At 40.4% G+C, this 24566-nt stretch overlaps 1 protein-coding gene across 1 annotated transcript in view; it reads left to right on the forward strand.

Annotated features, from left to right (window-relative positions):
- ACACB (acetyl-CoA carboxylase beta) overlaps positions 1-24566 on the forward strand; it is a 1510375-nt gene that overhangs the window by 546272 nt on the left and 939537 nt on the right. The window contains exons 19-20 of the mRNA XM_044068517.1: positions 1596-1742; positions 19052-19240. Coding sequence (XP_043924452.1) covers positions 1596-1742; positions 19052-19240 — 336 coding nt within the window. The remainder of the gene's footprint in view (positions 1-1595; positions 1743-19051; positions 19241-24566) is intronic.

Below are 24566 nucleotides of genomic sequence, written 5' to 3' on the forward strand. Positions count from 1 at the left end.
ACAATTGCATGGTCTATTTCTCAAAGAGGGAGGATGTAGATCATAGTGTGTGCTGTGTCTTTAAGAAGCATGCAAGGCTGTACTTGCACATATATATATTCCACACGTGCAAATACCTAGAGTCATTTTGAAGGAGCATCTAGGGAGTGGGCATGCAAGATCTTAGTCATTAGTTGTATAGAAGTTATTTAGGTTAGTCAATAGTCAATAGTAGTAATATGTTTGTATGAAATAAAGCTGCTTGAATAGAATCCATGAAGACTCATTTATTTGTATCCTAGACACGAAAGTGACAGTATCTGTCCTATAGGGCAAGGGAGAGTTTTGTCTTGGCTATCTTAGGGGACCTCTTTCAACTCACTCCTTCTCAGGTCTAACCACCCTAAGATTCAAATACTTTGGGGATTTTTCCACAAAGTTATCACTACTGCAGCAATGGATAATGATATCATGTAAAGGTTGATTGATCTTCATTTTTCTTCATCCACTCAGCATCTCTGCAGGTGGGCATGCAGAAATGCTTGCTTCTAGCTTGCATGACACAGTAGGTAATGGGTAACGTACAAGAAGAAGAAGGTGGGTACTGGTAATGGGTACCATATAAGAAGAAGAAGGTGGGTACTGCCCAAGAAGTAGATGCTTAGTTTAGACTTTCTAATAAGCAGTTCTTGTCCATTATGTGACTGACAGTTGTGCATCTGCCTGAGAACAACGGTTACAGGTGAGACATGTCTTAATGCTGGTCACCATGCATAGCCATTGTGCATGTTTTTTTTTTCACATTGATATTTCCATTGCTTATATATTCTCAGTTATCTGATTTCTTGTATAGAAAAGCAGGTAACTACCAAAGTTCTTATATGAAGTAACAAGACTGGAATAGCTGGGATAAGTCATGAAGCTTGTGATATGCTGCACTGCATTAATCTTTCATTTATTTACCGTGTAAACTGTCAAAAACACTGTGCAACTCTTGTTTAAATCTCCACCTTGCTTAATCCTTTTTTATTCTGTACCCCATTGCACTAGAAATGCATTATTATGAACTGTTTTAATTTACAAAGCCTATTGTTAGTTTGTACATTTTTGCAAAGGCTTGTTTTGTATATTTTAGAACACTATGTTGTGAAATGATGCAAAAACCTACCTTGTACTCTGTCACATCCCCAACCTCAGTGCCTTGGGTTGATGAGACCTTCCATTTCTTTTCATCTTCTTTTGAAATAACTTCGGCTAAGTCTGCTTTTTATTTTTTTTTAGTATTGCAAAGGCATACTTTGTATTGACTGCTGTTTGCAAAAGCCAGCTTTGTTTTGTTTGAAGTGTAATGTCCTTATTTGTGTTTGCCAATATTGCCAAAGTGTATTTCAGGTCTTAATGTGAATAATGAGTACTTGTCATGTGTGGTTCTGTGCTACTGTGGCCTTTCTGGTTGTCTTGTGTGGTGGGTACTGATGGGATATTAACCACCGCTGTAGAACTGTATCTACAGTGACCATTTGCATGTTGTGTTTTGCTTTGTGTTCTAGATCTGCCTTTTGTACTATTGTATTGCTTCTCTGCTCTGGATTTTAATTGCACATTTTTTTTTGTAGGCTGAACTATACACTGGAGGCCTGCCTGAACAGCAGTCTTTGTCCATTATTGGCGAGAAGTTGCATCAAGTTTTTCATAATGTCCTGGTGAATCTTGTGAACGTCATGAGCGGTTATTGTCTTCCTGAGCCCTTCTTCACTCAAAAGGTAGATAAATGCTGTGCTTTGGGTAAATGATACTGAAGACTGATAGAGTGTGTTTATGCTGCTGGTCAGCAGCCTCTCCATTTTTAGGATAATTGGTATATTTTTTAAAGATAGACAAGAGAGACCAGTTTCCCTTCAATGGATCTGATATGGTGGTCAGAATGTGTTGTGTGCATGTGTGCAATTCCGTGTGCCTGTTAAATAAATTAAAAAAAAATTATTGACAGCCTAAATGCCTAGTTCCTCAATGCGAAAAAGGCAGCTATGCCTTCCTTCTATCTTCTGCAGCTGTTTTACCAGCATTAAAGCAGTTTCTTCTAGGAGGGCTGGCTGAGCTGCTAAGTAAAGCAGTCATTTTTTTTAAAATGTTGGTTAGATGTGGCTATTTTGCCAGGTGTTTTGCTAGCATTAAAGCAGTGCTTCTATGCGAGCTGGCTGGACTGCTAGATAACGCAGTCAATTTTAAAATGTTGATAAGATGTGACTATTTTAGATGATTTTTGCCTCATGTATTTAAAATAGGGTGGTGCTGGGAAGTGAAACTGAGTGTTTGTGAGATGTTTCAAATGGATCTATATTACGACAGCAAAATGGCTAAACACTGAACGCAGTTTCAGCAACACATAAAGAGCGAACTACAAGTTAAGCGAACAGCCAGATCATCGATTTTTGTCCTAGGGAAAAAAATTGGTAGGCCAACCAGACATGACGCACCAGTTCAAACATTAGAAAGTGGGGTGCTCTGCCCCTCACACCCCTCTAACTAAATATACCAACTCCGAGATCGCACTACAATGGGGAAAAGGGCAAATTCACAGCAAAGGTCAAGTGATTGTTTTCCCTAGGGAAAAAAGTGTGTGATCTGGACATACGCTTAATTTGTAGTTTGCTCTTTGTGTCACTGAAACAGCATTCAGTGTTTACCCATTTTGGTGTTGGAATATAGAACCATTGCAGACATGCCTGATTCAATGTACTGTTAGTAATTGCAGGAAAAACTCTACATGCTGTAGCATTATTACTGCAGTCCCTGTAGGTATTTTGTTTTCTGTATTTTTTTTCTGACTATATTTGTTTATATAGCTGTGGCAAAATAAGTACTTCGTTATTGATTTAAGTGTTCTTTTTTTGTTTAGTTTAGTCACAGCTTATGCACTGCAGTACTGAAAAATATGTAAAACCGGAAAGGAAATTATCTTATTAGCTCACATTTTATTCTTAACAGATTTGATCATCCCTCACCACTTATCATTCTAGTGTTATCTTCTATAATTACCTTAAATTATGCGTTCATTCTCATATCTTCTATTATTTCTTTAAACCTCTCATTATATATGTTTTCTATGTAATCTTTAAAAATTTGTTTTATGTCTTCTACAATTGTTTAAAAGTTCTCATTATGTTTATGCTTACAAATTTCAGTATGCCTATGTTTTTTTTTTGTTTTTTATCTATTGTTTACTATGTGGAGCTTTTCTCCCCAGGCCTCCACTGAAAATGGGATCTGCCCAGTCTCTTGCCTGGTAAACAAATGTAAAATAAAGTAAATATGCACTTGTGTAGTGACATTATCTAGTGGAAACAAAAAAAATGTATCAGTGAGCACCATCAACATAGTAAAACCTTTTATTGATCAGCACAAATTAAGCGCTTTCATCGGGGGGTTAGAATTCATCAGAGGTGAAGAAGAATAAAACAGTCCTAGCTTATAAACCCAGTGTGAAAAACATCTACCAATAGAAATGCACATAAAAACAATGTAGTTATAAATAGGCATATATAATAGACACAACTGATGAAATGTAAACATTACATATACAATCTGTAAAAAAGCATTATATCAATGTAATAAATAAAAATATAATACATATATAGTGGGCTGGTGATGCCACTTTGCAGATGCCCAAAGTGTAACATTTGTATCAGCAGTGAATTCTGGAGACCAACTCCCAACCTTAACAATATAAATAGTGTTTTGTTTACTGAAATTAACAGTGACTGTTGTCAGATTTTAGTTGTTTGGTTAATTTCATATTATGTTATGGTTTGTACATAGACATGTATTATTTCCTGCAGCAGCAGCTGCAGTAATGTCTTTATCTTTTTTTCTGTATCTATCCAAGACTCTCCTGTAAAAAGGAGGAGGATGTGGTGACTCTCTCTTTTGGATGTTTACCGTTTATACAGCAGCATATAAGGGTATTTTTGTCCTTGTTGCAGCTGTAACAGACATGTGATGGATGTATTTTAATGACATTTTCCAGGGTAGTATTTTTAAAGATAATGATTGAATAATGGTATTTTAAGTTCCATTACTGCATCTTGAAAATAAATTGTGGAACATGTTTATGTCTTCCTGAAACAAATTATGTCCACTTTTGGTTTTGTTTTGTTACTAGTTCCTGTAGATTAATGTTGTTGTTTTCTTTCGTCTTTTCCCAGTTAGGGGTCGCCACAGTGGAACTCTGGTCCGCTAATGATTGGCAGTCGATTTTTATGGTGCCAAGGTGCAAGCCAGACGGCCATCCTTCAACGAAGGCACGCCCATTCACACATGTCTTTCGTACGCCACTCGACCATGAGGAGGACATGCAGACTCTACACAGAAGGCACTCCAGCTGAGAATCGAACGGGAGAACCTCTTGCTGTGAGGTGACAACGCTACCGCTGCACCACCGCGGCTCTCTAGTTCCTGTAGATTAATGTATAAACATAAATATGCAAGCAATATGACCAGCAGGGTATGTGTTACTGCAGAAGTAATGCACATCCAGGGGTGTTCAGTGTCCTGATGCTGCAGGTGGAGGGCATTACTGTGCTTAGAGATTGGACAATGTGTTAAGCTACTTTCTGTTTGTTTCTTTTTGTTTTTTTTTTTTGTTTTTTACTATGATAAATATATTATTTTTGTATTTTTGATGCAAAATCGTTCATCCGCCTAATATTTCAAACTTGATGTAGCATTTATAATTGTTGGAGGAAGCATTTTAAATCAAAAATTTAAGTTATGTTAAGTATTTAATGCACACACACACACACACACACACACACACACACACACACACACACACACACACACATACACATGGGCATTTATAAGCACCAGACGTATACGCAGAAGGCCACATAAATTGGGAAACACATACAGACTCACACACACATATACACACACACTCACACCCTACACTCAACATGAACTTCCAGTGAAGGCATCCTTAGAGGTCTTCTTAGGTGCAAATCAATGAATGGAAGATATTGCTTCTCTTTCCCCCACCAAAAAAAAAATATATGGAAGGTATAGCAACTTACCCTCCCCCATTTTTCAAGGTCATTTGCTGTCATGTAAAGTTAGTCCTTCCTAATGGAATACCTGCTTCAGTCTGCAATCTCTCTCTCACTCACATGCACTTTTTTAATTTTGTTTTAACTTTAATGATCGCTAAACAGCAACACTGTTTAGTGATCATAAGAATAGTGGCAGTTTGCTTTTTTACACACACGTAAACAAATCACACACATTTTTCTTTTTTTTTGTAATTACTTTGTGTCTTAATTTTCCACTCTCTAAACAGCAACGTCCATTCTCTAAAACCTGTTAGACAATGGGCAAACTGTACATCAATACACCTGATTGGAGAATGAGCGTTCTCCGACAGGGTATTAATGTACAAGTAATGCCCGGTGGAAAATGAGTCCACCACTTCACGGCAGATTATCAAGCCACCGTGGAGTTCAGACTGAGGAAACGGAACAGCCGCCATTATTTTACGCTTGCTAAGCAGCGTTTTTGCTGTTTAGCGAGTATAAAATAGAAAAAAAGAAGACAAAAAGCTATGTGTGTGTTTGGCTGTGTGTGAATGCGTGCATGTCAGTGAGAGTGAGCGAGCCATTATTTTACACTCGCTAAGCAGCGCTTTTGCTGTTTAGCGAGTTTAAAATAAAAAGAGAAAAAAAAAAAAGAAAATGCAGCATATATCTGAGAGTGTATGTATGTAAGAGAGAGAGCAATCATGTGTGTGTTACTGTCTGCATGTGTGTGTGTGAATGAGTGCATGAAAGCAAAGAGACGTGTGTGTCTGAGTGTGTGTATGAAGGCAGCTGGAGACTGTGAGAGATTGAGAAAGAGGTGAGACAGACCTTGTGTGAGTAAATATGTGTATAAAACCAGAGGAGACTGTGTATGGAAGAGAGAATGGGCTGTATGTAAAATTGTTGTTTCACCTGCTTATTTTTTTAAGCGCTATATTATTTTTTTATATATATTTGATGTAAAATGCTTCTCCCAACACCATTCTCATATACTACAGTAAGTTTGAAACAGTAGGCGGAGGAACTATTTTACATTAAGAATTGTATAAAAAATAATATAGTACTTAAAAAATAAATAAGCAAGTAAAACAATTTTACAGCGAGCCCATTGGCTAAGCGCAATAATGCCCTCCAGGTTGTGTTAATGTGTAATTAACGCCCTTCCAAGGGTGTGGCATCGGGCCTCATAACACCCCTGGGCAGGCGTTAACACACACCCTGTCTGGCATTGCTGCTTGCTTAACATTTGCCTCTTCACTGTCAGGACATAGGTGTTCTGTTAAGGTTTACCCTCAATACTAATTAAGCTATGATAATTGGATTTTTTAAAGTCATTCCTTCTAGTTTACATTTCCTCTTTTGGATTGCCAGACTACAGACTGGTAGTACAGAATGGTCATTTTAGCAGAAGATTTTATAGTGAAGAAAACAGAAGAAAATTTAACATGGTAAAAGTTGAAGTACTGTACTTTTCACTGAATTTAAGTTACCTTAAATTGAGTATAATAAAATAAGGGGATTGCCTCTTTTCCTTAGTCTTCACATGTTATCCTTGCGTGAAACTTGCTTGCGTGAGAATACATAAGTTTACATCATATGCATACTCAAATATGTAGTTTTGTGCAGCCAGGGCCAAGCAATTCTGTGCTTGATGGTATTGGGTTTAATAGTATTATAGCATAACCTATTTAACCACCTCAATTGCATGAAATTAACTCAGTCAAACTAGTTCTGGCATGTACTCTGAAGAGGAAAACTACTGCTAGAAGATTTCCTAGCTTGTGCAGTAGTGTATGGCAGGTTTTTTTGTTAAAATTGCAACCATACTCAAACATTTATTTTATTATTTATTTTATTTTACATTTGTTGACCGGGATAGACCGACTGGATACATGTCCATTTTCAGCGGAGGCCCGGGGAGAAAAGCTCCAACAGAGTTACAATGACAGATAGTTACAAAATAGAGTTTAAGATGAACAAAAATGAAAAAGAAAAAAACAATTTACATACTATCATAAACTACCATGCTCTAGCAAATGCAGAATACTACAGTTCATTATACTGTGCATTAATAACATGCTAGCAAAGTCATTAGGACAAATTATAGCTTAGAGTTTGGCTAACATTCATTGTTCTTTTGGGGTTAGATATCCCCTCTCTAGGTTGTTCTTTTTGGGATTGGCTAATGCTAAGAACTAGTATGGGCTTGGTTTACTGCAAAGAGCTAGTCTGGGTTTGTGCAAGGACAAAGCCAATGTGACTTATAATGGAGTTTTAGACTCTTTTTGAATTGAACTAGTGAAGTTATAAGCATGAGGTTGTTGGGGAGGGAGTTCCATATTTTTCCAGTGGTATTGGCAAACAGAGCGTCACCACCTAGGTTGTAAGATTTAATTGTTTGGACAAGGAGTCTTTTTGCTGAGCGAAGGCAACTTAGATTGGTGTAAGGAATTATTATGTTTTTTAGAGCAGGGGTGTTCTCATGTTGTTTAAGGATTTTAAATGCTTCTATGAGTTGGTACTGCTGGAGAAGATTTGGAAGTTCTATCCAGCCAAGTTTTTTCAGGTTAATACAATGGTGTGTTCTGTAGGGCAAGCCAGTTACAAATCTGGCAATATGATTATAACAAGATGAGAGTTTGTTTAGGTCAGATTTGTTAAGGTTAGAAAGCACAGGAGAGGCATATAGTAGGGTAGAGAGAAGGTGTGAGCGGGCAGTGGCTGCTCTGGCAGTTGGAGTTAGGAAGGTTTTTATCCTGTATAAGGTCCCAAGTTTCTTGTTTACTGACTTAATGGTTTGGTTGATATGCATGTCAAATCTGAGTTTATTGTCAATGTTTACTCCTAGTAGCTTTGCATAGGTGTCAGGGGAGATAATGGTCCCATTGTTGGATTGTATAGTAAAGTGTGTGGTAGGTGGTTTATTAGTTGGGTAGAAGAGAAGTAGTTTGGTTTTATTTGGGTTTAAGATCAGGTGATGGTTGGCGAGCCAGTTTTCGACTGTTGTAAAACTGTGCTGGGTTGTAGTTAATAGGTTTTCTAGAGAGGCATTGGAACATAGTTGAGTCATCTACATACTGAATACAGGTGGCTTCAGGGATAACTGTATGGAAGTCATTTATAAAGACTGAAAAGAGAAGAGGTCCTAATATGGAGCCTTGAGGAACTCCTGTGGTATTTGGTAGCATGCAGGAGAGCTTGTTCTGCCACATTACTGCTTGTTGTCTGCCAGTGAGGTAGGCTTGAAACCAGTCAAGAGCTGGATTATCTAGATGCAGGGTTTCCAGAGTGTGGAGAAGTAGCTGGTGGTTTACCATGTCGAAGGCTTTCGACAGGTCCAGAAAGAGAGCAGAGGATTTTTTTTGTTATTCCGGTTAAGGTTTATTTTTTCGGTAAAAGAAAGGAGGGCAGTGGTCATACTGTGATGGGGTCTAAATCCATGTTGGGAGTCTGTTAGTAGTTTGTTCTGGGTGAGATAGGACATTAGTTGGTTATGCACACACTTTTCCATAATTTTGGCAAGTGGTGATAGCATGGCTATTGGTCTGTAGTTTGATAGTTCTGTGGATGTGCCGCCTTTATAGAGTGGTATAACGTAGGATATTTTCCATATTGAGAGGATTGTGGCCTCGGTTATGGAACGTACCTCATTTGGGGTCTTAAAAAGGTCATGTTCCTCAAAGTTCCTCAATGTTCCACATTGAAAGACTCTGTCACACATTCAGTGTTAGGAATTTTTTTTTAAGGGAAATCCATGGTAAATAGAAATGAATCATATTAATTCATTAAAAGATCTTCTTTATAAGTAAAACCAGTGTATGTTAACCATCCTATGGCCTTCCTAGTTGAAGTTGTTAGTAAGCCATTAGTATGTGTTCCACATTTTGCCAATTTGTTCCACATTATGAGGGCTAGTGTTCCTCGTTTTGGAGATGGAAGGTTAAGAGCTATGTACTCAAATATGACCTCCACTGTGATATAGTCCACCAATTCAGTTACTGCTTGCAGCCCCCATTGCTTTAAAGTAATTAGCACCTTCCCTCCTCGCACCAAGGTTGCCCAGTCCACAGAGTAAAAGAAAAGTTTGTTCAAAACATTGTTTGAGGGAAGTATTCCATGTAGTGCTCCTTGGCAAAGCATTCTATTCCTAATTATAAGTGCTTATTAAAAAAAAAGATTGCTTTAGAGTGAAGACATTTTATTTTATTCAGCAGCAGGTATGCTGATTTAAAAAGTTACTTTTCAAGTAATGTGCAATGTTTTTGTATTGTAGGCTAATATTTAACCCATCCCCAATTATCTTTTCCAGAACTGCTAAGACTTCCTTAAACTACAAGTAGCTACAGCGTATATCTGTTTTAATGTAAATGCTCAGGTACTCAAGAGGCATAGCTGTTAATAGGGTGGTATAGGATGGGTGAGTATTTCATTGGTGCAGGGCAGTTATGCCATGTAGTTAGATTTTAATGTGGTTATGCTAATTGCTGAAAGCTAAAAAAAAAGAAAATTTATCTGTCCAAACGTACTGACATTTCTCACAACATAACCATACACAAGTGCTGTATACACAGACATGTCTGGAAAATTAGCAGTTGTAGACTTTTCATTTTCCCCCTAAACTACTATTACTTATTTCGGCTACTCCCATTAGGGTTCGCCACAGTGGATCATCTATTTCCATTTCTTCCTGTCCTCTGCATCTTGCCCTGTCACACCAACCATCTACATGTTCTCTCTCACCACATCCATAAACCTCATTTTAGGCCTTCCTCTTTTCCTGTTACCTGGCAGTTTCATCCTTAGCATCTTTTTCCCAATATACTCTGCATTCCTCCTCAGCACATGTCCAAATCAATGTAATCTTGCCTCTCTGACTTGTCTCCAAACCAGGCTGACGCTCTAATATACTTATTTCTAATCCTGTCCATCCTAGTCACACCCAGTGCAAATCTTAACATCTTTAAGTCTGCCATGTCCAGTTCTGACTCCTGCCTTTTTGTCAATGTCACTGTCTCCAACCCATATAACATAGCTGGTCTCACTACCCTCTTGTAGACCTTCCCTTTCACTCTTACTGGTACTCGTCTGTCACAAATCACTCCTGACACTCTTCTCCACCCACTCCATCCTGCCTGTACTCTCTTCTTCACCTCTCTTCCATGCACAACATTACTCTGAACTGTTGATCCCAAGTATTTAAACTCATGCACCTTCACCACCTCTACTCCCTGCATCCTCACCATTCCTCTATCCTCCCTCTCATTTACACACCTATATTCTGTCTTAGTCCTGCTGACCTTCATTCCTCTTCTCTCTAGAGCATATCTCCACCTCTCCAGGGTCTCCTCCACCTGTTCCCTACTCTCACTACAGATCATAATGTCATCTGCAAACATTATAGTCCATGGGGACTCCTGTCTATTCTCGTCTGTAAAGCTGTCCATCACCATTGCAAATAAGAAAGGGCTCAGAGCTGATCCTTGATGTAATCCCACCTCCACCTTAAATGCATCCATCACTCCCACCGCAGACCTCACTGCTGTCACACAACCTTTGTACATATCCTGTACCACTCTTACACACTTCCCTGACACTCCCGACTTCCTCATACAATACCACAACTCCTCTCTAGGCACCCTGTTATATGCTTTCTCTAAGTCCACAAAGACACAATCCAACTCCTTCTGACCTTTTCTGTACTTCTTCATCAACACTCTCAGAGCAAACATTGCATCTGTAGTGCTCTTTCCTGGCATGAAACCATACTGCTGATCACTAATTAACACTTCCCTTCTTAACCTAGCTTCCACTACTCTTTCCAATAACTTCATGCTGTGACTGATCAATTTAATTCCTCTGTAGTTACTACAGCTCTGCACATCACCCTTATTCTTAAAAATCGGTACCAAAACACTTTTTCTCCATTCCTCAGGCATCCTCTCACTTTCCAAGATTTCATTAAACAATCTAGTTAAAAACTCCACTGCCATTTCACCTAAACACCTCCATGCTTCCACAGGTATGTCATCTGGACCAACAGCCTTTACGTTCTTTATCCTCTTCATAGATGTCCTTACTTCCTCCTTGCTAATCCACTGCACTTCATGATTCACTGTCCACACATCATCCAACCTTCTCTCCCTCTCATTCTCTTCATTCATCAGCCCCTCAAAGTACTCTTTCCATCTGCTCAACACACTCTCGTCGCTTGTGAGTATGTTTCCCTCATTATCCTTTATCACCTTTACCTGCTGCACATCTTTACTAGCTCAGTCCCTCTGTCTAGCCAATTGGCAGAGGTCCTTTTCTTCCTCCTTAGTGTCCAACCTGTTATACAAATCTTCATACGCCTTATACTTAGCCTTCACCACCTCTCTCTTTGTCATGCACCTCATCTCCTTTGACTCCTGTCTACTTTCGTCATCTCTCTGACAATCCCACTTCTTTGCCAGTTTCTTTCTCTGTATACTCTCCTGTACTTCTTCATTCCACCACCAGGTCTCCTTGTCCTCCTTCCTCTTTCCAGATGTCACACCAAGCACCTTTCTAGCCATCTCTCTTACTAGCTCTGATGTAGTTACCCAGCTATTCGGTAACTCTTCACTGCCACCCAGTGCCTGTCTTAACTCTTCCCTGAAGTCCACATCACAATTACTCTTTTTCAATTTCCACCATTTGATCCTTGGTGCTGCCCTCACACTCCTTCTCCTCTTCTTGCTAACCAATGTCATCCTACAAACTATCATCCTATGCTGCCTAACTACACTTTCCCCTGTCACCACTTTACAGTCTCCAATCTCCTTTAGACTGGCCCTTCTACATAAGATGTAATCCACCTGTGTGCATCTCCCTCCACTCTTGTATGTCACCCTATGCTCCTCCCTCTTGTTAAAATACATGTTCACCACAGCCATGTCCATCCTTTTCGCAAAATCCACTACCATCTGACCTTCTGCATTCCTTTGCTTAACACCATATCTACCCATCACTTCCTCATCCCTTCTGTTCCCTTCACCAACATGCCCATTGAAGTCTGCTCCAATCACCAGTCTCTCACCCTTGGGTACAGTCATCACCACTTCTTCCAACTCACTCCAAAATTTTTCTTTCTCATCCATCGCACACCCTCTGGAGCATATGCACTAACAACATTCATCATTACACCATCAATTTCCAGCTTCATAAACATCACTCTATCCAACACTCTTTTCACCTCCAAAACACTCTTAGCATACTGTTCCTTCAGGATAACCCCTATCCAATTTCTCCTCCCATCCACACCATGATAAAACAATTTGAAACCTCCTCCAATACACCTAGCCTTGCTCACCTTCCATCTGATCTCTTACACACACAATAACCAACCTTCCTTCTGTCCTTCTTATCAGCTATTTCTGTCCCTATACCAGTCATACTGCCAACATTCAAAGTTCCGAACCTCACTACCACAGTCCTAGCCTTTACCTGTCTTCAGCCATGCCTTCCCCTCTTCTCCTCCTTTGGCCAACAGTAGTCCAATTTCTGCCAGCACCCTGTTGGCCAACAGTACTGGTGGCGGTTGTTGTTAACCCAGGCCTTGACTGATCCGGTATGTAGATCTGTACTGTTGTCCGCATGTATGATTTGGCAAAATTTTATGCCGGATGCCCTTCCTGACGCAACCCTCCCCATTTATCCGGGCTTGGGATCGGCACAAAAAAATGCACTGGCTTGTGCATCCCCAGTGGCTGGGTAATTTTCCCCCTAAACACACTTGAAAATATGCCTTTGTAAATGTTCAGGCTTATGCTTGTGATAAGGAATGTAAAAGAGATTCCTTGGGAGGGAAGACCTGTAGTAAACCCTTGTACAGAATTTGGCTGACCCATGTACAAATTGAAGCAGGGCTGTTTCCTGCTGTATGATTAATAATAGTAATGTGTAATTATTGCCATTATTATTATGATTGTATGCAGTACACTTCTTTGTCCTTAGCATGCAGAGCAAAGTAAGAGTGTTTCATTAATATTTCATCTTCTCTAAATGTAACCGGTCAGTGAAACAGGTAAGTGTCTGTGACTTGGAGTACAAAACAAACTAGTCCTTAAAATGTCTGATGTTCTTCGTGTTTCACTGTTGCAGTCATCATATTTGGGTTATCCCTGCCAGGGTAGCCCTCAGTCGGCCCAATTACCAGAGGCTTAGTATTTCTGCATCGGTTGCTGTCACTCCGGGACCAATGACAGGTCATCAGTGGTATAAAAACAAGCAGCCGATGCCATTGCATCAGTCTTTCTTGCCAAGGAGCCCAAAGCCGAAGCAGTTCGCATGGGTGCCGGTCAGCCGCTACCTGAGTTTTTCGTTTCCAAATTGAAGTTGAGGTCTTCTAAAGCTAAGCCCCGTTGAGGATCCTTTTTTCTTGCTGTAACCGATGTCAGAAAAAGTTAACAATTGTTCCACCTGTGGAAAGCAAATACCATACCGAGACTTTCATTCCTACTGTATCACTTGTTTAGGCCCAGACCACGACTTCCCCTGCTGTCACTTTTGTGCTTTGTTCAACGCCAGAACTATAAGTCATTGGGTCCTTATTGTAGCTAGATATTTTCACTCTCAGTCCTCTAATTCTGATATGGCTTCGGTAAGCCATCCGACAATCGATCTTCAAAAATAAATGGTAAGAATAAAGACAGAGACAGACCACGCAGGTCCAAAACTGACGAGGATGCTTCCGTTAAGCTAGTTGGCAGCTCCCTGGTCCTCAGTGAGGCGCTTTCACAGTCCCTGATGCCCACTTCTGTGTATTCGCAGGCCGCTACCGAGACCCTTTCGGAGTCAGGTATGCCGCGAGACTCTTCTTTGACTAAGGATCCTGTGGATGTCTCTACCTTGGATGGGTCCGAAGCCACTGAGCAGGCACCGGCTTCCAAGGAAGTACTTTACACTACCGATACTTGACACAGACTGGTGACTTCTTTCGTGTCTACAGTTCTTTCAAAAACTACCAAGTTTCTAAGGCCCAGGGTATGAACCACCCTCAAAAAAACGATGACACAAGCTCAGGACCCTGCTTCCTTGCCTCAGTCTCAAACGCTTAAAATGGTGGAAGACCTTGTAGTGCTTATCAGGGGAAGCCATGCTACCCCTTCCAAAAGAAAAAGAGACTTGTCCCCAGTAGTTTTATCTGAACAGGAGTCTGATGACTCTGATGCATCTGAATATGAAGATATGCAACCCCTCTCTGCTTATGAGGATTCTGATGCAGAGGAATTTATCTCTTCAGCCTCCCCACCCAAGGACTTTTCTTTTGGGGAAACCCTACATACTTTAAGGGAGCATTTCCAGTGGAAATGTCAGGACTATCCTCAGTCAAAAAAAGAGACTTGGGGAATTTTTAGATCTTCCGCACCACAGACATCTGGCCATTTCTCCTGTCCCGAATGTTGTGGATGATGTTTTTATGGAATCCTGTCTGACCCCTGAGACCTTCCCTCTTGCTCCCAGGAAACCTGACAGGTACTGCAGAGTCCCTGACTCTCAAAAATTTCTTTTCAAAAATCCTACTGCTGACCCCAAGGTAATCTCTCAAGGACCTAAAGGAATCAAAGCAACTTCAGCTAAGAATCCCACCCTCAGATAGGGATTCCCGAGCATTAGGCAGATGGGGTAAAAAAATATCTGCTACTCTTGCTATTAGAGCATTAACTTGTCAGTTCCACATGCTGAAATATAAGCAACATACCATGGAACTCCTCAAACAAAAAATATCTTCTTTCCCTGCTTGTGCTGAAAATAGAGTTACAAGAGTTAATGCATTCTGCAAGTCAAGTAACTAAGCACACCTGACAATGTGGTTTTGATGCCCTAGAAGCATCTTGCATGGCAGCAGTTACTGGTTCTGTACTTAGAAGACATGCTTGGCTTAAGGAACAGACTTTGCCAGACCATGTCAAATCCAAATTACTGGACGCACCCTTGCACAAAGACAACTTATCTGACACCAAGGCAGAAGATTTCCTAAAAAAGATGGAAGAAAAAGCTAAATCTATGCAGACAGTTAAAGACTTCTTACAGGTCCAGCCACCGAGGTTCAGCAGGCATTACCCCTCCAAGCACTGGTCCTTTTCCTGCCCCCCCCCCAGGTCAGCTCAGCCCAGACCCAGGGGAAGTAGCCCCCCCTCCCGACAATAGCCCCAGGGAATGCAGAGATCTAAGCAGTGGAGTTCCTTCTCTTCAAAATCAAGGAGTGCAAAGCCACCCCCTTATGGTAAGAGCTCACAGTGACTTTACACTTCCACCCCCTCCCTCTGCCCACCTGCACTTGCCCCTAGGAGGAAAACTCTCCTTCCACCAAAGCAACTGGACCACCATTACCAACGACCAATGGGTCCTCAACATAGTGTCCCAGGGATACACATTTTATTTTCATACTCTGCCAACCCCAAAAGGATTCCCAGATCTTCCTCCAAACCAGTGAGCAGAGGACAAAAAGCAAATCCTTTCCCTCCTCTCTGAGGGCAATAGAGCATGTTCCTGCAGAACAGACAGGCCAAGGTTTCTACTCCAGACTCTTCCTGGTACCCAGAAAAGAGGGTACATGGCACCCCATACATACTTGACCTATCCATTCTAAACCCCTTTCTGGTGATACCAAAATTCAAAATGCTCACCCTCCAGTAGCTTCTTCCTATGCTTTCCAAGGATGTTTGGTTAGCCACCCTAGACCTAAAAGAGGCCTACCTACACATCTCAATCAGGGAATCGTGCAGGAAGTACCTGTGTTTCAAAGCAGGATCACTGCACTTTCAGTTATCTGTGCTTCCCTTTGGCTTATCCACTGCTCCCAGAGTTTTCACAAAGTGTCTGGCTCCTGCCATTGCTTTTTGTAGGCAAAGAAATATTCAAATTTACCCATACTTAGACTGCCTGATTCAGGCAGACAGTCAGGAAAAGCTGCTGAAGCACCTGACCATTGTAAAGAACCTACTGACCTCCCTGGGGTATACTATCAACGAAAAGAAATCAAAACTAGTACCCACACACAAAATTATATTCCTGGGAGCAAGCCTGGAAACAGTACCCCAGATGGCTTTCCTTAAAAACTAACCTACCTGACAACCTGCTTCTCTCAACTAGCCACCAGGAGCCAGTTATCTGCAAGGAAAGTCCTGCAAGCTCTAGGGTTCATAGCCTCCTGCATTCTACTCATTCCATATGCCAAGACTGCATATGAGGAAACTACAATGGTACCTAAAAAGCCTTTGGTGTCCGCACTCTCATGACCTGGAAACTCTTATATCAATGATACCTTGTCTAAGGAAAGATTTTCTTTGGTGGGCAGCAGCATGCTGCCACAACAAAGGACTTCCCTTCTCACTACCCCACGCTTCTCAGACCCTCACCACAGACTCCTCAGACTAGGCTTGGGGTGCACACCTGCACGGCAGGTGCATTTAGGGCCAATGGAGCCCAAATAAAATACATCTGCACGTCAACCAAAAAGAGAGGTTAGCTGTTCAGCATGTCCTGACAGCTTTCAGACCCCCTACTCTCCCCGGGGCCTCTGCTAATCGAAACAGACAACATCACAGTGATGTGGTACATCAACAAGCAGGGGGGGGACTCACTCTTATCCTCTGTGCAGGCTTGCCATGACCCTTTGGTACACGGCCACAGCCATGCAACTACACCCGTTAGCACAATTCCTGCCAGGCTCTCTAAACTCTCTGGCAGACAACCTAAGCAGAAACCTGCTAGACCTGCACAAGTGGCAGCTAGACCAAAGAACCTTCACCCTTGTAACCCAGAAATTGGGCACCCCGAAGGTAGACCTCTTTGCCTCCCACTCCAATCATCAGCTCAGCAAATTCTGCACCAGGGAACCCTCACAGCAAGGCCTGGAAAGTGGATGCTCTATCCTTCCAGTGGGTAAACCTCTTGGTCTATGCGTTTCCCCCTCTACAACTCATTTCAAGGGTACTTCTCAAAATAAGGGAGGAAAAACTCAGGACAATCCTGATTGCCCCAGACAGGCCACAGCAGCACTGGTACCCACAGCTGCGCAGCCTGTCACCCCTGCCACTATGGCACCTACCTCAGATCCCAACACTCCTGACCCAGAGAAATGGAAAATTCATGCATCCCCAATTGCAGACCCTCAATCTGGCAAACTGGCTTATTCTCTGTCCTCTCCTCAAGCTGTCAGTCTAAGCAAACCAGTTCTAGATGTTATACGTGAGGCCAGCTGTCACAGCACTAGAAAGTCTTATGCTGGCAAGTGGAAAAGGTTTTGCACCTGGATCCAGGCTAAGGGAACCGGAATGGCACAGCCTACCATACCTCTCATCCTGGCGTACCTGGCAGACCTAGTACACAAGGGTCTATCCTTCTCTTCTATTAAAATTCATGCCTCTGCCATGTCTGCTCATTTCAGCACAGAGCCACCTTTTTTCTCGCACCCTCTCATCAAAACAGTTCCTAAGAGGGCCACCCAAAAGAGCTCCCACCCCAGCTTGGGACCTAAACTTTGTGTTGGAAAAGCTCACCCTACCCTCCCCCCCTTTGAACCTGCAGCTTCAGCAGGGTTAAAATTTCTCTCATGGAAGACCGCCTTGCTTCTGGCCATCACTTCATCTAGAAGAGTATCAGAGCTACAAGCATTTATGGCTGTAGAGCTATTCATCATTTTCCATGCTGACAGGGTCTCCCTCAGGACTAACCCATCCTTCATGCTAAACATTGTGTCCAGCGTGGCTCTCAACCAATCCATTAATTTACCCACCTGTTTTTTTTACCCACAAACAAGGGGGAAGGATTCTACACTCTCTAGATGTGCACAGAGAGCTCAGATTCTACCTAGACAGGACTAAATCTTTTAGAAAAACTGATCAATTGCTAGTCCGCTTCACTGCAGGAACAGAGGGCAAGGCCATATCCAAACAAACAGTTTCCAAATGGATAGCACATTGCATCCATTTCTGCTACAAACATCATGGAAAGCCTCCCCCCAATACAGTCAGGACACATTCCACCAGAGCAACCTCCACCTTTGCAGCTTTCCTCAGAGGGGTCCCCACCAGGGACATCCTGGAGGCTGCAACATGGACTTCTGTTCATACCTTCACCAAGCATTACTACCTGCCTATCTTTTCCAAATCCAGGGCAGGATTTGCCACTGCAGTCTTGCAGGGCATCCTAGCCAGCCCCCAGTCTTCTTGACTGCCTCTACCCTTTTCTTCAGCTTTGGGAATCAACCCAAATGTGATGACTGCAACAGTGAAACAGAAAGAACATAGTACAGTTGTGTACACTTACCATAAATATAGATGTTCGAGTGTATTCACTGTTGCAGTCCTGGTTTCCTTCCCTCCACCCCCCTTGTCTGTCTCTCTCTCTCTCTCTCTCTCTCTCTCTCTCTCCCTCCTTGCAAGGAAGTTTGGTATTTACTTTCTACAGGTGGTGGTCTTCTAGCTCCTTATTTGGGGCTCCTGACAGGGTAAGAAAAACTGATGTAATGGCGTCGACTGCCTCTTATTATACTACGAACGACCTGGCATCTGTCCTGGAGCAACAGCATCCAAAGCAGAAATACTAGGTCTCTGGTATTCAGGCCGACTGAAGGCTACCTTGGCAGGGATAACCCAAATGTGATGGCTGCAATAGTGAATACACTCGAACATCTACATTTATGGTAAGTGTACACAACTGTACTTTCACTTACCATAATTTTACAGAGGTTCTGATTTACCATGCAGAAATTGTACTGTAGAAGTATTGCTATGTTAGGAATGATTTATTTATTATTTTTTTAATAAAGTACAGTGGTACGGGCATGCTGAAGATGTTTACCGACAGTTTACTGATGTCAAACTGCCTTATTTAGTAGTATAGCAGTGATTGCTTATTTCATATTGTCAAAATATATGGCTATTCTATGCACTGCCCTTGGATTAGTAGCATATTCTGTACATGTATAAGGTGTCTGAGGGGAAGCGTTAATCTTTCATTGCTCATGAATCTAGATGAAGCAGTGGGTGGAAAAAGTGATGAAGACCTTACGAGACCCTTCATTGCCTCTTCTGGAACTACAAGAAATCATGACCAGTGTGTCTGGTCGAATTCCTGCCACTGTGGAAAAAAATATTCGGAAAGTAATGGCTCAGTATGCAAGCAATATTACTTCTGTACTTTGTCAGTTTCCTAGTCAACAGGTATGTGCAGTTTGTCTTAACTGTTACTTGAGATTTCTTTTTTCTTTTAAAAATGACTGTGACACGTAGGCCACGCTGACCTCTTTTAGTAATCGTAATGAGCATCAGCATAGTTTGCCATAATAAAGTCGAACTACTGACTTTTTTACCCTAGTTTGTATGTTGGTCAGTAAATGTATAACTTCTGTTCATGTTATAAATGCCAGCATCCGTGTCACAAAGCCACTTCTAGATTTTGTTTAATGTTGTGTACCTTTCAAACATGTCTGTGGTATGATGTGGCAGTGAACTGTGGATAGCTGTGACCTGTCTGTGTGATGATGATATTGCAGTGACTTGGGTAGAGCTCTCAAGCAGTAATGGATTTATGGGTTGGATAAGCACACTTTTTGAAAACATCGTTTGCCTTTTTGGCCAGCCCAGTGAAGTGCTCATGAGAAATTCAAGCATGCCCCTGAATATGTCCTTCAGAAAGTATCCATGAAAATAATTATACTTGTTAAGTTTAAATGTAATGAATTGACCACATTACTCAACACTTTATTGCAGATGCTTTGTCCCTTTCCATGAGAATTAGAATTAGGTAACAGCAGCAGTGTGCATATGTAGAAAACACAGTTACTAAATTTGGTATCAGCTACTTATTTAATTCCAGGTAGGTAGATTGGTCAGTATACCTTTTCAGTTGCAACTCAGACCAAGGACAGTATAAAAAAAATGCCCTAAAGAATATCCATTCTGAAGTAAATGATTAGTCTGCAATAACATTGATAATATTTGGAAAGAAAGAGATGCTATGATATAGTTTGAAACAGTAGAATGTTTACAAACAAATTCAGTAACGTCTGTTTATTCTTTTTAATTAAGAGGTGTGAGTGACGGACATCTGCTTATAATGGTAGAAGAGCGGATTTATTTGTGGAAAAGCTAACAATGATTTGATATAGTTGTAGCACTGAGACACTCATGATTTGTCTGTATTGCCTTCACTTTCATACAAAATGAAAAGTTGATGCACATCATAAGGTCACTGCTGCAGTCAAATTCTTAATTATACAAATCCGTTATGGTCTTGTATCCTTCTGATCAACCGGACTTCCTGAGCTCCTCGTATTTCAAGGCATAAGCCAACATCTTGTGTAGCCAGCATCCCAGATGACAGGGATTTAGGCCTATGTAGCATGTGCTCATCTTGGCATAAAAATCAGTGGTTGGTCATTTAGGCCTATGGGTCAGAGTGTCTGATAAGAGTATTTAAAAGATAAGTGCCACATTGGGAAAATATTGTACTTTCTTACTGTCGCAAATGTGAAAATCAAATTATGGGTAAAGATCATCATTCTAAGTGTCTTTTTTGTTTGGAAGTGTCCTACTTGTCACTCAGTTGCCAAATCTGTGCCGTGTATGGGACGAAAAACTTGTAGATGCAAAGAAGCCTTACATTGCAGCCCTGGTGATGCAGAAGAAATGAGATGCCGTGCTGCAGACAGTCAACTACTCACCTGCCTCATCAGAGGAAAACTTTATCCCTAAGAAGCCTCACAAAAAGTAGCACTGGTGTAAGGAGGTTGAAAAATAAAGTACCTCAAGAAAGGTGCTAGCAAGAGCAGAGTTACCCTAACTGAATCGCAAAGGCCCGAGGATGTCTAAACCAGCGAGATGGTTATCCAGTCTTCCTGACCGAGATGTCCAGTTTGTCTAATGGCCTCTGTCTGACCCCGTTGAAGACGGATATGTAGGTAGTTGCTAGTATGTCCTCCCAGGCTAACTAACTAGAATATAAGGTATGCTACATTTGCCTTTTCTTAAAACAGCTGGCCTCTCTCCCAGGTTTCAGTGTTTTCTTAGTTTGAAGATCATGAAACGTCCATTTCTAATGCCTCAAGAGTATAACAGAGATGAACAGGAAGATCATGGGGTTTTTGACTGTAAAGCCTTAAGAATTGTTTGGACAACATGAAGAACACACGGAGCAAACTAGGATCCCTTTAGCATACTCCTCGTAGGCAGTGTGTCTTCACTCACTTTGATCCATGATTTAAAATGTTTAGTGAAGGAATGTTTTCAGCCATGGAAATGGCAGTGAATACACTCTGCATTAGTATATATTTAGAGGAAGCGAGACCCCTGGCAATGTTGCAGGTTCCAATTTTCTTCCTGTTATGAAGGAGAAGATTTAGTCTATGTATCTCAAATGGCCTCTTCCTGGGGTGCAACTCAGATGAAAGGGACTCCTCTCTTCTGGTCCCCCACAATATGACGTATCCTTTGGAGACACCCTCACAAGAATGAGGGAGCATTTTAAATTTTGAAATGAACAAATGTTTTGGTGCAAAAAAGGGATCATTTGTGATCCTCTAGTCTCTGAGAAGCCCAAGTTGATGGTGGTTCTTCCAGTATTCAGGGCTGTTGGGGATGTTTTCTTAGTGGACTGACTACATCTAGACTCCCATCACCCATACCTTAGCCATATAGCTTTTGTGAAATGCAAAAAAATTGCCTTCTCTCTACAGAAACCCAGTCGCTGATAACTGTATTTATTTTCCTGGACATAACACAAAGGGTAGTACCAGACTTGAACACACTGTCAAATGTTAGGGGATGCAGGGTTGTTTACTTTCCAAAAAAAAGGGTTTTTACCTCTGGTACATTGGCATTTATGGTTGTAAGTTGCAAGGTACTTATTAAGTGCTTGTTTGTGATGCTGGCTTATATAAGATTTATCTATAAATATTGAAAATTATTTACCGAAGTTGCAGATCCTGAAACTTATTCAGCTCATTCAAGGGGTAGAAAAGTGTGATTAAGTGCAGTTATGGTGTGATGAATACAGCTTGTAGAGTGGCAGCTATCAGATCAGTCATCAGATGCAATGTCTGTTCCCTGAGGATGGTAAGGGACAGCTTTTGAATGTCTGCTTAAGATAAGGAATCTTTGGAAAACCTTTGCAGAAAATATTCAAACAAATGGAATGAAAAAAGCAAGATTGTGCAAACAGTAAAGCAGTATTTTTAACACCCTACTTCTACAGTGTAGGAAAAATTATCCTTCCAAGTCTGTCCCTTTTTTCAGGGCCAGCCCAAGGATAAGCAGATGAAGACAGAAACTGGGAGGACTGGATGCATACCTATCAACTGCCCAGATTTTCGCAGAATGTCCAGATTTTTGGCTAATATTTTTGGTCTGTTCCTCATAAAATTTGTATTTTTCTGGTAAACCACTGGAGCGATCTGAGGATTTATGTAATTAAATAATTACATTTCGGTTTCAGACCTCATATCCTTCAGAAAATGTAGGCTAGGGGGCGTGGCCAAGGATGAACACAGGATAGCAGCAGATTTCTTCAGCTCCACCAATTTCATTACATTGACAGGAATTAATTACTTAAAAAATTAATTCTAGAAGTAATTTTCTTTCTAAATATGTTTGTTTTATATAGTTCTTGAACTATATCTAAAAAAGAAAGGAAATCTTAATAATAATCCTGTCAGAAATTACTTTGGAAATTTTCCTGTCAGTTTATCAGTCTGAAATGAGTTCCAGTAAGACAAATTCTCAAGACTCCAGCATCAAGAAAGAACTTCAGTCTCTGATAATTATAGTCCAGCAACTTACTGCTAAGATGGATAAAAGGGATACTAAAATAGACACTTTCATAGAAAAACTACAAAACAAATAGACTTGTTACATATGGACCTGCAACAACAGAAGATCCAGATGACAGGCATAGAAGAAGCTGTGAATGACATGGAAAATAAAATACAAGAAGAGGGAATCAACATTGAGTTTCTGCTGAAACAAAATACACATTTACAAACAAAGCTGGATGACCTGGAAAATAGATCTAGGCAATAACATTAGGATTTTTGGACTGCCAGAAAATATTGAAGGTAACAATATTACTTCTTTTTTAACAACATGGCTCCCTAAAATTTTAGATTTACCAGAAGCATTCTCTTTTGGTATCGAAAGAGCACATAGATCTATAGCTAATACTAACTCTAACAAAAACTATCCTAGATCAGTTATAGTTAGATTTCTATCATCTTTGATAAAGAGATGGTTCTTAAATCTGCTTGGGCTAAAGCTCCTGTTAAGTTTAATGAGACAACTGTGCATTTTGACAATGACTATTCTTCCATGGTAATTGCTAAAAGAAAAGTTTTTCTGCCACTAATAAGGGAGCTTAAAAAATCACAGTTTAAAACATACCTTCTGTTTCCTGCCAAGCTTAAAATCTTCCTTCCTGATGGTCCTAAGGTCTTCGATGATTTAGACTCTGCTTTACTGTTTGTCAAAGAAAAAAGGATTTTGGATAAAATAGAAGAAATGGAATGGGCTAGTTCTTCAATAAAGAGATTGGCAACTGAAGCTTCCTGGAAGACTTCAGAGAAGAAGAAGAGACTAAAAAACAAATGATTTGTTATATGTTTTTTTTCTCTCTCATCATTTTAGTTCATTATTAATCTTTTTGAATATAGTTCCTGCATTTCCAGAAAGCCACAAATATTTTGGAAAAGATTTAATCAAAGTTATTCTCTATGTGCAAAGAAATGTTTTGTTTCATAACCAGTCAAAATGCCTGAGGATTTAATGGCAGGCTGTGACTCGATTTGTTTCTCTTTCTGAAAAAGTAAGGTTAGTAATTTGATACATTTTTTATCTTTACCTTTTTTTCCTTCTTTTATTATTTTCTTTGTTTAAACAATGACATTCTATTTAGATTATGTAGTGGGTAAAGGGTGGGGAGGGCAGGGAGAGAACAGTAATGAAAATATCATTAATAGAATAATAACATATTTATTTCTTGTAAAAGTTTATAAGTTCTTCAAATGCTATTTCTAATTATACTTTCTTGATTATACTGCTTATGCTTGTTTGTAAATAATCTGTCATGCTTTAACTAATAATAATCAGAACTAAATAAGAGTAAATAATATGTTTTATTTTTAACTCTATTAATATAAACAGTAAGTAACATTCAATTGTATATACTTCTTACAGCTTTCTCTTACATTTTTTTTTATTTCTGCCTCACTCCCTTTTATTTTCTACTCTCTTTTTCTTTTCTTTATTAATATATAGAAATGCTTTTGACTGTGTGGGCACAGTGAATAATAGGATTTGTATGAAAATTGAGTTGGGAGAAGAATGCTGAGTTTTATTGCTTGTTGGTAATTTTGAGTTTAATTTCACTTGCACAGAGGCTGTCATGATCTGTGGAATACATTATGGAGGTTCTGTCATGTTTAGATGCATTTACACTGCTAAATGAATGTTTGTCACTAGTTTTTAATAAGTTTCCCGCCAAAATGTTAAGAGAGAC

The sequence above is a fragment of the Protopterus annectens genome, chromosome 4.part0, assembly GCF_019279795.1.
Source record: "Protopterus annectens isolate FY-2018-M chromosome 4.part0, PAN1.0, whole genome shotgun sequence".
NCBI lineage: Eukaryota > Metazoa > Chordata > Ceratodontiformes > Protopteridae > Protopterus > Protopterus annectens.